Raw genomic sequence first — 17,404 nt, 5'->3', positions numbered from 1 at the left:
TATTCTGTAAATGGAATATTTAAAATTAATATTTACTACAAACCCATGTTTATGTTTACAGAATAATTATTTAAACATACCCAATAACACATTGTACATATAGTATTATTAAGGTTAACCATTTAAATAAATATCATTAAATGAAAGAAGGTTGCAGACTATTGTCAATCAGTTGATAAATGCTAGAATTCCTTATTGTTTCACATCGACAGAAAGTAAACAACCCAAAAGAAATTAAACAAGTTTAGAGAATAATTGCTAATGGTAAAAAATAAAATTAAAAGGAGAATAAAGAATTGCACATCCCTGAATATTTTTAGTTACATGCTTTCTTGCTTGCCCCCGAAGGATCAGTAAATTAATTACGGCCAGCAATGAGCAGCTTATCAATTTATCTAACCATTCTTTTGTCAGCATCAACGAAATAACAGGAGAAACATTATCTACACTATATGTATGCCCCCCTTCGAAGAAGAGGGGTAATATTGTCTTGCACATGTCGGTCGGTCGGTACGTCCGTCCGTCTACCAGATGGTTTCCGGATGATTGCTAAAGAACGCTTAGGCCTAAGATCATGACATTTCATAGGTACATTGATCATGACTAGCAGATGACCCCTATTGATTTTCCGGTCACTAGGTCAAAGGTCAAGGTTACAGTAACTTGAAATAGTAAAATGGTTTCCGGATGATAATTCAAGAATGCTTGGGCCTAGGATCATGAAACTTCGTAGGTACATTTGTAATGACTGGCAGATGAATCCTATTGATGTTCAGGTCACTAAGTCAAAGGTCAAGGTCACAGTGACTCAAAATAGTAAAATGGTTTCCGGATGATAACTCAAGAATGCTTACGCCTAGGATCATGAAATTTCATAGGTACAATTATCATGACTGGCAAATGAACCCTATTGATTTTCAGTTCACTAGGTCAAAGGTCAAGGTCACAGTTACGCGAAACAGCAAAATGGTTTCCGGATGATAACTCAAGAATGCTTACGCATAGGAGCATGAAACTTCATAAGTACATTGATCACGACTGGCAGATGACCCCTATTAATGTTCAGGTCACTAGGTCAAAGGTCAAGATCACAGTGACTCAAAACTGTCAAATGGTTTCCGGATGATAACTCAAGAATAATTAGGCCTAGGATCATAAAACTTAATAGGTACATTGATCATGACTGGCAGATGACCCCTATTGATTTTAAGGCCACTAGGTCAAAGGTCAAGGTCACAGTGACAAAAAAACGTATGCACACAATGGCTGCCACTACAACTGACATCCCATATGGGGGCATGCATGTTTTACAAACAGCCCTTGTTTATTTATAGAAAGTCTTTCCTATATCGTGTTGCCATTTAACGTCAATAAATTGATTTGAAAAGCTACTGACATAATATTAAAATATAGGATATTGCTTATTCAATTAAAAACGATTATTTTGCGCTCAGTTATAAAAAGTCAGCATCATATTCCTCAATGTATGCTGTCTGTGGCTGGTTCATGCGTGATATAAATCAAAATATTGTTTCTTTTATATTTTTGTGTCAAATTTTAATTGGCATGCAGTGTCAATCAAACAACAGCAAAATAATCCGCGCTTTGTTACATTGTCATTATAGTTTGGATATAACATATAGATTTAAAAAGTAAACTTAATCGTCTTCATCACGAATTATGGTTAGATAACCTTACTTACCCTAAAATAATTGCGTCAAACTTACCTCAAGTGTCAACGCGCATTTCAAACTTTAGCTCCTTAAACTTCTGCGTCGTTTCAATATTAAAAAACAACCACACATAAAGCCTAATGTAAAACAGTGATTCACGATAATAACCGATCAATAAAATCACTTTGTCAAATGTTATTGGCATTTTAAATGGTCGGGATTGCAAATTGAATGGACAAAGTTAAAAGTGAGTGAAAAGAAATGGTGTAAAATTTCAACGACCATAATACATGTCTGTTCTACAAATAAATCAGCTGAGGTAGATTTGTGTAATGAGCGCTATTGTGTAAGTCAATCATGTTGGAAGTACGCGAAACAATCACTAAAGAATGATCACCAAAAAGCAAACGCTTCATTATAGAAAAAGCTTATGGCCCGTAGAATAATATTATTTCTGACACTGACTATTCAAGAAAAAAAAACGATTTAATTTACCTTTAATTTATTTATTTACTTATTTATTTCTATATTGATTCATATTCATATAAATATATACACAAAATAATGGTCGAGAGACCAATTCCGACACGTATAACAACTGTTCACCCTGAATGTGGCATGAACGTGGCGATGTGATTTTGTATGTATAAACATTGTGCAACAATGTTTTGATTAAATAAATTGAGTATTATTAGGTAAACATTGGAGATGATAACCACACAGTCATGCTGTAGAGTATTGGTTTGCACGCCGAAGAAGAGTTAAGCATATATTTACGAAACAAATTGTTTAAAAGGTCAGAAGCAAGTACGTGTATATGCTTCGTTTTCTGTCATTGTTTCTATAAGTAAACATTGACTTGTTTGAGAAGTTAAAATTGCACAATGTTGTTCTTTAAATGCATATCATAATCAGAGCTTTGTTGGAGGCAAACGAGCAGTCCTCTACTGGATAAATAGTGTCGGAGTAAAAATAGTATCTCTATAAGTTGTATTAGCCTTTTAACATTACCGAAATTCGTTTAAGTTTTTTGCAGAATAGATTTTTAGTTGTCCATTATTTCTGTTCACAAAGCCACAATTTAAACGTTGCCTTTATATATGTAATACAAAATCACAGGGACTAACACTCGATGTAATAATTCATTTGTGAAGTGGTGTTGTGCTTCAGTAAACTTAACATTGAATAACAGATGATGACAAACCCAATATCCCATGTTGACACAACTGTAGTGGTTTAGCAATATGTCAGGTATTTGAGTTATGACCTCAACATGTGAAAGAACGCTCTCTAAAAGATGGTAACGTAAGTGTGGTTAGGAAATTTCAAAATCACTCGATTCATCGGCTTGTTTGATAGCTGACAATATTGTGAATACAACGAGCTACCGACGGACAGACATACTGTTGGTCAAGGTGATTCATATTAAGTTCAGTATGCATACTTGAACGTTTCATTTGCTGACTGTTCTATGATCATCTTTCAAATTATTTGTAAATTATGCATAAAATCTAACACATGTAAACATGATTTCATTAAAACCTAAATATGCATACAACATACAATGATTTGTGTGTACTATTAACTAATTTTAATTTAATTTAAACTAATATTAATGTCAAAATATCTTAACAACGTTTGATCATGTAGCAGCCTTTAATTTGCAACATATTGACAAAGATAGTACAAGTTCAAAACAAGTATAACAAGAGGGCCATGATGGCCCTGTATCGCTCCACTGTTTTTTCTTTGCGAAAAAACGTGTAATGCGCATGGGTTGAAATGTACTCAAGCATGTGACTTTCTCTTTCTATCCCTCGTCCCACTGGGCGCTTAAAGTTGGAAGGGTGAGCATTTTTATATATGGAAAAAGTTACTACTGTGTTAACTAAACAGACAAAAAAGCCCGGGAATTGTTGCACAGGTCCTTTGCTTATAACGTAGGTACATTTATCTCTCCAAAAGATATTGTCGTTCTTTCTATTTCACATATTTTTAGATGCTGAAGATCAAATCTACGCATTTGATTTGAAACAGATTCACAAGACCCATAGGAATCAAAATGCTTTAACCCTTTACCAAACAACACATTTTGGACTTTCCCAATTTGAAAGAGGTTGCAGACGTCAATTGAATTAAAATGGAATATGAAGTAAATGATCAGGTAGGGTAGAAATAATTGTGATAAAAGGAGAAATTGCTCATCAACCCACACATCCCTAAGACCAACAGGCCTGAGAATATTATGATAATCTAAAGATTATTTCTTTATATTTATAAATGTATTTAATTAAGTAACACATTTGACTTCTAAGATCAATTCATAACTTATATTGAGAAAATTATAAAATGGTCAGAAATATTTATGGATTGTTGAGCAATTGACAATCATTTCAACAATTCATGATCAGTCACGATTCACAAATGGAACAATGAATCATTAGTTATTAAAAAGCAGCATATACGATAGTTAAGAACATTGCACTCCATTAATTTCAACACCTTCTCTTGGATACAAAGTTTGAGTTTACCGTGCAGTATCATATATTGACTTTCCTTGAAATAATTATGTTCATGGAAGTTGTGTTTTTAAAATCAATAATATATTATTAAACTGGTTTTAACACTACAAAAAAGACATGAAATTAACATGTCATCCAAAATATTTTCATCCGGATATATGGTCACTTTCGACATATTTAAATAAAACCCGACTTTTTTCAGTTTATATAAAAAACATTCATAACACATGTTCTTACTTCAATGCCTTTGTAAGCAGTCACCATCTGACCTAAAATGGCACTAAATGACAGGGTTTTATCTCATGTTTACAAGATGATGATGTTGTTGTTGGTCACAGCCAAACGGCCGCAGTAATCTCCACTGGTAAACGTCATATGTTCAGTTTTGTGACCCCCGGGGCCGGGTCAAATTTGAGCCCAGGGGAATAATTTGCACAAATTTGGTAGAGGACTATTAGATATCACTACATACCAAATTTAGTAGCCCTAGGCTCTATAATTAAGAACAAGAAGATTTTTAAAGTTTGCACAAAATAGGCCTTATTTAAGAATATGATCATTTTTGTGACCCCTGGGGCAAGGTCAAATTTGTTTCTAGGGGCATAATTTAAACAAACTAAGTAGAGAACTATTAGATGTCACTACCTACCGAATTTGGTAGAAATAGGCCCAATGGTTATGGACAAGATTTTTATAGCTTGCACGAAATGGGCCCAATATAAGCATATGTTCAATTTTGTGACCCCTGGGTAACGGTCAAATTTGATCCCAGGGGCTTAATTTGAACAAACTTGGTAGAGGACTATAAGATGTCATTACATACCAAATTTGGTAGCCCTATGCCATACAGTTATGGACAAGAAGTTTGCACAAAATAGGCCTTATATAAGCAAATTTTCGATTTTTTGACCCCCCAGGGCAGAGTCAAATTTGACCCCAGGGGCATAATTTGAACAAACTTGGTAGAGGACTATTAAATGTCGCTACATACCTAATTTGGAAGGCCCTAGGCCCAATGGTTATGGACGAGAAGATTTTTAAAGTTTTCACAAAATAGGCCTTATATAAGCAAATTTTCAATTTTTTGACCCCCCGGGCAGGGTCAAATTTGACCCCAGGGGCATAATTTGAACAAACTTGGTAGAGGACTATAAGATGTCACTACATACCAAATTTGGTAACCCTAGGCCCAAAGGTTATAGACAAGAAGATTTTTAAAGTTTGCACAAAATAGGCCTTATATAAGCAAATTTTCAATTTTTTAACCCACCGGGGCAGGGTCAAATTTGACTCCAGGGGTATAATTATAACAAACTTGGTAGAGGACTATAAGATGTCACTACATGGTAAATTTGGTAGCCCTAGGCCCAATGGTTATGGACAAGAAGATTTTTTAAAGTTTTCACAAAATAGGCCTTATATAAGCAAATTTTCAATTTTTTGACCCCCCGGGGCAGGAACAAATTTAACCCCAGGGGCATAATTTGAACAAACTTGGTAGAGGACTATAAGATGTCACTACATACCAAATTTGGTAGCCCTTGGCCCAATGGTTATGGACGAGAAGATTTTTAAAGTTTACATAAAATAGGCCTTATATAAGCAAATGTTCAATATTTTGACCCCCCGGGGCAGGGTCAAATTAGACCCCAGGGGCATAATTTGAACAAACTTGATAGAGGACTATAAGATGTCACTACATACAAAATTTGGTAGCCCTAGGCCAAATGGTTATGGACAAGAAGATTTTTTAAAGTTTGCACAAAATAGGCCTTATATAAGCAAATTTTCAATTTTTTAATCCCCCGGGGCAGGGTCAAATTTGACCCCAGGGGCATAATTTGAACAAACTTGGTAGAGGACTATAAGATGTCACTACATAGCAAATTTGGTAGCCCTAGGTCTAATGGTTATGGACAAGAAGATTTTTAAAGTTTGCACAAAATAGGCCTTATATAAGCAAATTTTCAATTTTTTAACCCCCCGGGGCAGGGTCAAATTTGACACCAGGGGCATAATTTGAACAAACTTGGTAGAGGACTATAAGATGTCACTACATGGCAAATTGGGTAGCCCTAGGCCCAATGGTTATGGACAAGAAGATTTTTAAAGTTTGCACAAAATAGGCCTTATATAAGCAAATTTTCATTTTTTTAACCCCCCGGGGCAGGGTCAAATTTGAGCCCAGGGGCATAATTTGAACAAACTTGGTAGAGGACAATAAGATGTCACTACATACTAAATTTGGTAGCCCTATGCCATACGGTTATGGACAAGAAGATTTTTAAAGTTTGCACAAATAGGCCTTATATAAGCAAATTTTCGATGTTTTGACCCCCCGGGGCAGGGTAAAATTTAACCCCAGGGGCATAATTTGAACAAACTTGGTAGAGGACTATAAGATGTCACTACATAGCAAATTTGGTAGCCCTAGGCCCAATGGTTATGGACGAGAAGATTTTTAAAGTTTGAACAAAATAGGCCTTATATAAGCAAATTTTCAATTTTTTAACCCCCCGGGGCAGGGTCAAATTTGACACCAGGGGCATAATTTGAACAAACTTGGTAGAGGACTATAAGATGTCACTACATGGCAAATTTGGTAGCCCTAGGCCCAATGGTTATGGACAAGAAGATTTTTAAAGTTTGCACAAAATAGGCCTCATATAAGCAAATTTTCAATATTTTAACCCCCCGGGGCGGGGTCAAATTTGAGCCCAGGGGCATAATTTGAACAAACTTGGTAGAGGACAATAAGATGTCACTACATACCAAATTTGGTAGCCCTATGCCATACGGTTATGGACAGGAAGATTTTTAAAGTTTGCACAAAATAGGCCTTATATAAGCAAATGTTCAATTTTTTGACCCCCCGGGGCAGGGTCAAATTTGACCCCAGGGGCATAATTTGAACAAACTTGGTAGAGGACTATAAGATGTCAATACATACCAAATTTGGTAGCCCTAGGCCTAATGGTTATGGACAAGAAATTTTTTAAAGTTTGCACAAAATAGGCCTTATATAAGCAAATTTTCAATTTTTTGACACCCCGGGGCAGGGTCAAATTTGACCCCAGGGGCATAATTTGAACAAATTTGAAAGAGGTTCACCACAGGAACATTCCTGAGAAATTTCATCAGATTTGGAAGAGTAGTTTAGGAGAAGAAGATGTTTAAAGAAAAAGTTAACGCACGCACGCACGGACGCACGCACGGACGCACGCACGGACGCACACACAACGGACACAGGACCATGACATAAGCCCCGCTGGGCTTTGGCCAGTAGAGCTAATAAAATCATATTACATAATTGTAACGCATATACATTCCATACGCTATTTACAACTGTGGCTCACGTTTTTTTATGCACATGTTACTAACACATGTAATCAAAACATTCGGCTGATGTATCGTGATACACAATTGTCAAGTTTAACTCGTGAACGAAAAAATCCATTTAATAATAGAAATAAATTAATTAACAGTTTGAACTGATTTGAAAAAACATCAAGACAAATACTTGAAAATTGGATAACTATGACAAATGACACATGTGTCGAATCCCTATTCATTTACAAATGGTATACCTCAAGAAAAACATCATACATACAACATCAATACATTTATTTTGAATCATTGAATACTAATTGAGTACTGCGTTCATCTTTTACATGTATTTATAACGTGTACTAGCAAAACACAGTATATGTATATTGGTAAATACGAATGCCGTTGTTATTTTTGTGATTTATGCAAGTCTTTTAAATCGGCAGTCTTAACGGGATCTGACAACATTACAAGCACAAAATAATTCAACGACAACAGAACCATGATAAAAACCATACATTTCTGTTCCGCATCCATTAAATTTAGTGCCCAAGTCAGTTTCAATACAAGCCTCTTTTGTGGCGTAAGCACAGGTATTTTATCAGCCTCCACCCGAAATCTTTTTCGTCTCGGTTGCATCATCTTCTTCACAAACTTGAGAGCAATGTTGTCGATGGACGGATCATCCAAACACCGGCCATCTACGTAGCTCTGCCAACGGGTGCTGCTTTGTTCCATTGCACCGGCTATGCTGAACAATCTCGAAGTCGTTTCAGAAGTGTCGATCCTATCCACCAAATCACACTTTGTAATGACTACGAACAGGTCAATATTGTCTGAAAAAAATCTATTGTAATTTATATTGCGAAATAAGAGCATTTTAATTGTAATATGTTTGCCAAAGATCAAAATGTTGTTATAACATATTATTTTATGCCTTCTGGTGCTTTATAGAGAAATATCAGTGAATTAAAAGTGATAATTTCACTGTTTAAAACAGTAAAAATAAACAGTGAAAATTATTGATAATTGTCACTGTTTACTGTGAAATTACGTCATTTTTTGACGAAACGACGTCATTATCCTAGCGAAATTCTTAGGTAAATCTCTTTAACAATGTATACAAACTGAGAAAAAAAGCATGACATAAAAAGAAAATTTGTTGGATTCGGTGGAATATCGATTTTAATTCTGATCACTCGTAATCATAGAAAATATAAAAAATATTGTGTTTGTTATGTTTAATTTAAGCTGCGCCACTCATGAAATTATTATTTTCTATGATCACTCGTGAATTAAAATCTATAATCCACCGAATTCAACAAATATCCTCTATATTATGTAAAGCGCATGTATATTCTTATTTGAAAATCCCTATCGTCAGTCATACTTGGTGCTCGCGAGCTTTTTTAAACACAGCCTAATTAAGTTCGTTTAATTATTATTAAGAAGAGAATGGGTAAACAACTAAATGTAATTGTGTCTGTTATATCAGGAGGAATAGTCCAGTCTGTTTCATTAATGTTGTAAGCGAACATGAGATATACTGTCCTCTGTAATTTTTGTGATTTTTTTCTTTGATATCTCGTCCAAATACGCAAATATTGTGAATTGTTTTTCTACAAACAACTTACATTTGAAATATCCTGTTGCCTGGTCGTAAGATTCTAATAAACTGCGGACCATTTTGACCAATGACGTGGGCGGAAATTCAACGGCACTTGCAACAAACACAACTCTTGTTACCGCCCACTCCTCCCTTCTTTTCGGGTAAATATTTTTTATGCAACCTACCCCGTAAACTTCCTGCAACTTTTGTAAGGACTTAACCGATGTTCCGGGAGGAATATAACCTGAAAAATAACATATTTGCTTTTAAAAAATGATCAATTTCTTAGAATCACACACAATTAAAATTAATTAAAATTTATTGCAATGTTTTGAGTAAAATTAAAAAACTATATTCATTGTTGCGATTAGTAACATTTGATCAAGTAGTTTTGTTTATTTTCAATAGTCAATAATCAAACAATGTAAAGCCATAATATATGTAGTTTTAAATATTTACAGAATCTTCGAGTTTGATACAATCATTGGATTGGATTGTAATCAGCTTTTCTTTGCATAGATTTTATTCTTAAAACAAACACAGAGATGCGACATTAAAAGCTGAGATTAAACATAACATACAAAATGTTATATATTCATTTACAACATAAGTTGAGGATTCCTTTTCAATTTGAGTGACGATGATCTATATATATGTGGTTGATGTTCGTTTTAGGTTATGTCAAAGTTCTATGAGTATGTTGCTTTAATTTGCATGCACACATCCGAGTAGATAAGTAATTTATTGCGATTTAATTCTTATTATTATGCTAATAATATTAAATACCCTCAACTGTTTTGTGAATTTATCTGGCCCAAGTGTGAGGTTGTTAGCCTTTTAAACCTACAATACATCGCGATAACCGTTTCAATATTTATTATGTTTGCGTCGCTGTGGGTGTGTGTTTGGTATCGCGCCTAGTACATCTGTTTTTCGCACTATTGATTCCTTGTAGGAGAACATGATATTATGACATTGTCTAGTGCGATGCAGCTGCAGATTCACCCTTTTGAATATTATTTTTGCAGTTTTGCGAAAACTATTTAGTGAAATATAGTGGAATCTATGTTTTGTTTGTAGATTTGTTGCCAAAAAAATAGTTCACTGACTTTTCCTAAGTGTTGCTGATACGTTCTAGTCATTTACAAATCAACAGCTTTTTTGTAATAACAGTATTAACATAACGCAACAAATGTTCAACAGCCTCACGAAAAGGGTCAATCGTTTCTGATAAACATTCAAAATATTTAAATAATGTGTGGAAACATTTGATGAATGACATATTAAAGCTAGACATCAGGACAAAATGTAAGACGGACAGACAGCCATTCAGTGAAAATATATATGTATAACTCAATATTAACATATAGACAACGTACCTTCTAAAACCGCCTCGAGTAACTCTCGTATGTTGGAAGAGTTGAAATCATCCATTCCTGGTACGTCAATAATGTTAGGCAACTTGTTCAGGCACTTGGAAAATGCCTCATTGTGCATACCTTCTAGATCATAATTCTCAATCCCACAGTTTTCAAACCTAAGTATATGAATATAAGAATATTGGTTACTATACCTGTCATCGAAACGACACAAATCATGTGCGTTTCTTAGCGTGATTTATATAGTACAATATAAACGTTTTAATTATTCATCGCGATTATTTAAATCCTTTTAAACTTAAACTTTAGAAAATAAACTTGTTACACTTAAGTTAGATGTCACTGAACTTGGTCATGTTGGTACAGCAATTGACTAGAGTAAATCTCTGCCACAGACTCAAGAAAACACATGTATAGTAAATAGTATATTTGCCATTCAAATGCAAGCGTTGTGGATGCCACAAGCCCGCGACCAACTTTTGCTTTGGGGAAATGTTTTCCCGTTATGGCTTTGATGATAGTGTTCACTATTGCACTTTTTCCTACACCGACGCTGCCAAGAAGTAGTAGAACCTCTGGATTGTTTATGTCCGGTCTACAATCAGCAAAACTCATAACGGATATAAACAAGTGATGTGTTTGTCAGAAACACAATGCCTCCTATTGCGCCGCTTTGAAGCCATAAATTTGACATTTTACCTTGTAGGATGACCTTGACGTTTCACCACTCGAAATGTGCAGCTCTGTCAGATACACATGCATGCCAAATATCAAGTTGCTATCTTCAATATTCAAAAAGTTATGACCAAACTTTAAGCAAGGATAAAGTTTTGGGACACACACATGCAATGACTGACACAATGACTGACAGACAGGCCAAAAACAATATTCCCCCGATCTTTCGAGCCGGGGGCATAAACAAATAATTTAATAAAATTTTGCCTTGTGATAGGAAAATGTCTATTCTTCAAAACTGTATACTTTGTGTATTATAATACTGACCAAAACAGTATAACCCTGTATTTAAAGAGAAAACCTTCAAATTCGAGTTTCGCAAACATTTATTTCTGCACATCAAAAGTTTCTTTTTTCATAAATTTATTTCTTTATTAACATACACATTAACAATTTAACAATCTCAGATGCAATAATATTCATTTTAAGTTTGTTTTATTTCAATATAAGATGCTACGTCCGGCCAAGCGCATAATCCCAACGTGCATAAATGACAAGGGGCTGATACAATCTTAAACACAATACTTTTTGCATTTATTAGGCATGTTATTTTGCTTGTTGTAGCAACCCATAATTTATGTTTGGCATTGTGACAGAATGGTTAGTCCGTGTTGCATTATGCTATAAACTTAAGCCCAGTGTATATTTATTAAACAAATTAACATGAAATAGAACGCTCTAATTAATATATCAATGTTCATTAAGAATCAACTTGCCAAGCGGATTCACGTGGAATGAACGTGAAGGTTTTACTTTACCGAGTACACAAGTCTGCGATTTCACTGATCAATTCAGCGTTTTCTTCCCGTATGATTAACGGATCTTTTTCCAGGTCCGTTTGTGTTGCGTCTAAGAAACGTATTCAAGAAATGTAGCACATGATTATAAGGACATGCATCGATGAAAGAATCCATGTACAGTATTATTGCACAATTCATAATTTACATATTATTGATGATTCTCGTAATTCAGAATGTGTCTTCTTAGAAATAGTTTATTTAATGTATGACCATTTTAGTTTAGAGCAAACGTCAATCTGATTAACACATTTCTTTCAGAAATCAAGTACAATTTTCTGTCTTCTGCAAGAAAACAATATAGCTTCAAAGGACTGAACACATATGTTACCATGATACTTGGAACGTGCTTGCTTTGACACTAGGGCAACGAGAGGCTATAGCCTCAGGGTACCAATTCTTGACCGGAACCAATTATTGATCGATTTTTATAAATTATAAAATTTACTCACGGTGGAATCGATGAATTTGAAATCGGGTCCTATTTTAAGTAAGTCCAATATGAATACATTCTATTGGCAAACTTCCAACTTGACAGCCTCTTCTTCAAAAACGCAACTGAAGACGAAGATTCATTGAACCAAGTAAAATTTTAATATTTGACCAGATAAATGTGTGGTTTATTAGGTAAGATCAGTATAAGTCATCAACAAGTTTTGTTGTATAATATTCTAACAATATGAGCGATGTTTCCATTCACCTTTAAGGCTTTTTACTACCTTTCACTTTATTTACAACTGTTAAAATAAGCGAGTACATTCTTGCCCTGTTTTCTATTTTTATTTTAATAGATTAGGTTGCAAACAACTAAGTTGTTTTATGGTAAATTCGTACTGAATCCAACTCGTAACCCGGTAACATTCAACCACATTTAGTGAGAATCATGTTATTCATGAATATAATACATTTATTTAGATTTTCTTTTTATTTCCTTAAGACAATGACACGAAGAAAATCAAATAAATACTTGGTCTGTGCTCTACATGAAGCAGTTAGAGAAGTCAAATAAGGAGCATGTTTGTCTCAAGTATCAATTAGTACAGTCGATTGGTGTATAGCGGATTTTAGTGAGTAACGGACTGCTTAAACGTTTTTTGCAATATACTCTTATTTATGTTAAGATTTATAGTTTTCTATGAATTAAATACAAAAAGCCTATCATTGTTAAGTCGATTAATGATTTTGTTGATGTGTGTCAATGTTTACAACTGTTTCTTTTTTCGAAAGCAAAACAAGGTCACGTTATGTACGCACCGTTTTGTGACGACAGGAAAAATGCAGACGAATGGTTTCTTGAATTTTGCAGATTTTGTTTGGTAAACATAATGTTCATTGATGTAATATTTTAGTATTATGTGTCCTTTACAAAAGTAAGAATGCTCAGAAACCAAATTGATGCGTACCATATAAAATAAGCATGAAAGCTACAACTCGGGATTTAGTGAATAACGGACATGTGGTGACCCATATTCAGGAATGTGGGGATTGTCTCAAAATAAATATAAACTCAATTAAAGTTGTCCAATACACATGTAGTTAGCGTGTGGCTATGATATTAATAAGTGAAAACATCATTTTTAGTTCATCTATTTTTTGAAAAAAAATTATGAGCTATTGTCATCACCTTGGCGTCGGCGTCTGCGTCGGCGTCCGGTTAAGTTTTGCGTTTAGGTCCACTTTTCTCAGAAAGTATCAATGCTATTGCATTCAAACTTGGTACACTTACTAACTATCATGAGAGGACTGGGCAGGCAAAGTTAGATAACTCTGGCGTGCATTTTGACAGAATTATGTGCCCTTTTTATACTTAGAAAATTGAAAATTTTGGTTAAGTTTTGCGTTTAGGTCCACTTTTCTCAGAAAGTATCAATGCTATTGCATTCAAACTTGGTACACTTACTTTATATCATGAGGGAACTGGGCAGGCAAAGTTAGCTAACTCTGGCATGCATTTTGACAGAATTATGTGCCCTTTTTATACTTAGAAAATTGAAAATTTTGGTTAAGTTTTGTGTTTAGGTCCATTTTATTCCGTAAGTATCAAAGCTATTGCTTTGATACTTGCAACACTTACTAACTATCATAAGGGGACTGTGCAGGCAAAGTAATGTAACTCTGACTGGCATTTTGACAGAATTATGTGCCCTTTTTATACTTAGAAAATTGAAAATTTGTTTAAGTTTTGTGTTTAGGTCCACTTTATTCCTACAGTATCAAAGCTATTGCTTTCATACTTGCAACACTTATTAACTATCATAAGGGGACTGTGCAGGCAAAGTTATGTAACTCTGAATGGCATTTGGACGGAATTATGGGCTCTTTATACTTAGAAAATTGAAAATTTGGTTAAGTTTTTGTTTTGGTCCACTTTACCCCTAAAGTATCAAAGATATTGCTTTCATACTTGGAACACTCGCAAACTATCATAAGGGTACAGTAAAAGGACAAGTTGCATAACTCTGGTTGTCATTTTTACGGAATTATGGCCCTTTTTTTACTTAGTAACTTTGAATTTATGGTTAAATTTTGTGTTTCGATCCACTTTACTTCTGAAGTATCAAGGCTATTGCTTTCAAACTTCAAATACTTTCATGCTATCATGAGGTTACTGTACCTGGCAAGTTGAATTTTACCTTGACCTTTGAATGACCTTGACTCTCAAGGTCAAATTATGAAATTTTGCTAAAATTGCCATAACTTCTGTATTTATGATAAGATTTGAATGATACTTTGACAAAACTACTCTTACCTGACATACCACAATAGACTCCACCCAAACCATCACCCGTGCCCTTCCCCCCTCCCCCTCCCCCCCCTCGAATCCCCCCCCCCTAATTTTTTTTTTATCATCTCACAAATGACCACCACACCCTCACACTATACGCCCCCCACCCCACCCCCCCCCCCCCCCATTTTTTTTAAACGGCTAAAAACCCAAACATTTGTTTTATTATTTTATGTTTGAAATACCGTCCAACCATCGCACCCAAGAATGCCCCCTCCCCCCAACGGAATCCCCCCTAATTTTTTTTTAAGATCATCTCACAAATGACCACCACACCCTCACACTATACCCCTCCCCCAACCCCCCCCCCCCCCCCCCCCCCCCCAATTTTATTTTTTTCGAAACGGTTAAAAAACACAAATATTTATTTTTATTATTTTATATTTTAAATACCGTCCAACCATCGCACCCAATAATCCCCCCCTCCCTCCTTTGTGATTGAAAATGAGAGTCCCTTCACCTTTAAAAAGAAAATAGATGAGCGGTCTGCACCCGCAAGGCGGTGCTCTTGTTAAAATGTAAAATAATCAAATTATAACGGAAAATCGATTTCTCTGAAAACATATTTTCCACTATCAAATCTATAAATAGATTCAACTCAAAATTACGCGAATATAGGGTGCATCGCTTTAAACAGCCATTACTTCATCAATTGTGCAGCGATTTCCATGAACTTGGTCTTATTAAACGCAGAAATGAATTTCCTTTCTGGAAATGTACATATATTGCAATTATTTTATACAAATGCTGTGTCAAATTTCAAGAAATAACACGATACACATGTAATCCGATAAAGACCTAAGCAATCCGGTAATGGCTGAATCAGTGTACCATGAAATTCGCGCTGTTAACAAATAATATTTTTCGGAAATTTAAAACCGCTGGCAGGTTTCAATAGGAAAGACATGTGTCTATCTAGGTTTAATGGTTTAATTACTGAATGCATGGTTTTTACGTTGAAATGAGACTCGAAGTCCTTAGCTATCCGTTATACACCAATCGACTGTATTAATCTTTTGATTAAATCAACAAAATATATTGGTAATGATTATCCACGTCAGTTGCAATGTTAATATATTTATTTTACCAGTGTATATGTGTGTTGCAAATGTCTGATGGTTTTCTTGAGGGAACGTTCGATAATTGGTTCCAAACGGGTTGCAAAATGTAAACTGAACCAACTTCATTTGACCAACGGAAAGGTCGAGTTATTAACGCTTGTTTTCTTTAATTTGTATTGTTTAAGAATGAGAAGTCTTTTGCCTGAAATATCAGCTTAAATTAATTTAAAAAACAACAACTCTGATTTGACAAATTAAATAAAATCGGCAAAAAATCGTTCGAGAATTGGTACCCTGAGGCTACGCAAGTATATTTTATATTTACTGTACCTGCCTGTGTATATCTGTGTTCTGACCCATCACTGTCGCTGTTTATATCTAAAGAAAAACAATAATCAACCAATTACACGTATGCAACAGAGTAACCTGATATTTCAACACAAAGGAAAATTTAATTTAAGCTTAATACATCGGCTATCTCGGATTCCTCCGTAAATGAAATAAATCGTCTGCTGATCCAGAGTGCCTTAAACACTTAAGTGGAACAAATACGACAGACGTTTATGCATGGCTTCCAAAAATAGAATTCAAACATAGTATATGATTTATCTGTTTTCGTTCAGTAAACGAATACGCACGTTGTAATAAATAGATCGGGTGTAATCGATAATCAAGACTTTTAAACCGATAACGCTTTAACTCCCATTTGCTAGTGCTTAACGTAAATGACCTGAGAACATAACAAATGGAGGATCCCATTTTCTGAAGAAAGTGCAATAAACCATGTGGGCTACGTTGAACCATATTTCATATACATCTTCCTGTTTTAAAAAACCTACAACAAATACTACAAATAAACAGACTGTATAAAAAATCTTACATTGAATTCGAAAGTTGTCCATGTTTCAAATTGCGTTGTCCAATACGTTGTTATGTGTACCATTCGTGACAAATCGACTATCTCCGGATTTATTCGTAAGATAGAGCTAGTTACTATTGCCGATCAATGTTGGCTATATAAAATCAAAGCGCTGAAGGCACTCCAGTTCGCTCTGTGAACGTATTGAATATTACTAAAAGTCACAGGAAAGGTAGTTCGACTTTTTAACGTAGGCCAATCGATCGGCCACGAAAAATGGAAACACCAATGCAATTTACTTTTACTTGTCTCTAGTGGTGAGATTTTGTAACAAAAACATCAGTGAGGAAAATGACATTGATTTACAATATTTCATAATTGTATACATGGATTCACACAAACTCCACTTAGGATAACACAGATGAAATAAGAAATTCAACGTAGATATAAGTTGGCGCTAAGGAAAAGTCTGTGATTCTAACAAAGAATAAACTACAACATAATTATAATAATAAATGTATTTGCATTAACGAGCATTGCATTAAATTCTCAATCAAACACATTCAATAAATAGTTGATAAAGTTCGCCTGATATAAAATGCTTCATTTAATGTTTTTCCATTTCATGTTTCTTCGTGTTCATGCACTGATTTTAAC

The 17,404-nt window shown here is 34.7% G+C and overlaps 1 protein-coding gene across 1 annotated transcript; it reads right to left on the bottom strand.

Annotated features, from left to right (window-relative positions):
• Nucleotides 1-7,930: 7,930 nt before the first annotated feature.
• On the bottom strand, nucleotides 7,931-16,840 carry LOC127835666 (uncharacterized). Its single transcript, XM_052362105.1, has 7 exons — nucleotides 16,769-16,840; nucleotides 16,219-16,266; nucleotides 12,004-12,094; nucleotides 10,944-11,105; nucleotides 10,511-10,668; nucleotides 9,157-9,375; nucleotides 7,931-8,358 (listed from the first exon to the last, which is right to left on the bottom strand). Exons 1-7 carry the CDS (start codon nucleotides 16,788-16,790, stop codon nucleotides 7,931-7,933), a joined length of 1,128 nt encoding a protein of 375 aa, XP_052218065.1. The 5' UTR covers nucleotides 16,791-16,840.
• Between the last annotated feature and the right edge of the window lie 564 nt (nucleotides 16,841-17,404).

Source organism: Dreissena polymorpha, chromosome 6 (assembly GCF_020536995.1).
Source record: "Dreissena polymorpha isolate Duluth1 chromosome 6, UMN_Dpol_1.0, whole genome shotgun sequence".
Classification (NCBI taxonomy): Eukaryota; Metazoa; Mollusca; class Bivalvia; order Myida; family Dreissenidae; genus Dreissena; species Dreissena polymorpha.
This window is presented reverse-complemented; position numbering and strand designations above follow the sequence as displayed.

Bases quoted from the DNA above. Each gene is read 5' to 3' on its own strand.
- LOC127835666 (XM_052362105.1), bottom strand. From the start codon at position 16,790: ATGGACAACTTTCGAATTCAAT. The intron at 16,267-16,768 runs GTAAGATTTTTT...GTTTTTCTTTAG, and splicing joins GGACAACTTTCGAATTCAAT to ATATAAACAGCGACAGTGAT. The intron at 10,669-10,943 runs GCAAATATACTA...TCATATACTTAG, and splicing joins ACAACGCTTGCATTTGAATG to GTTTGAAAACTGTGGGATTG.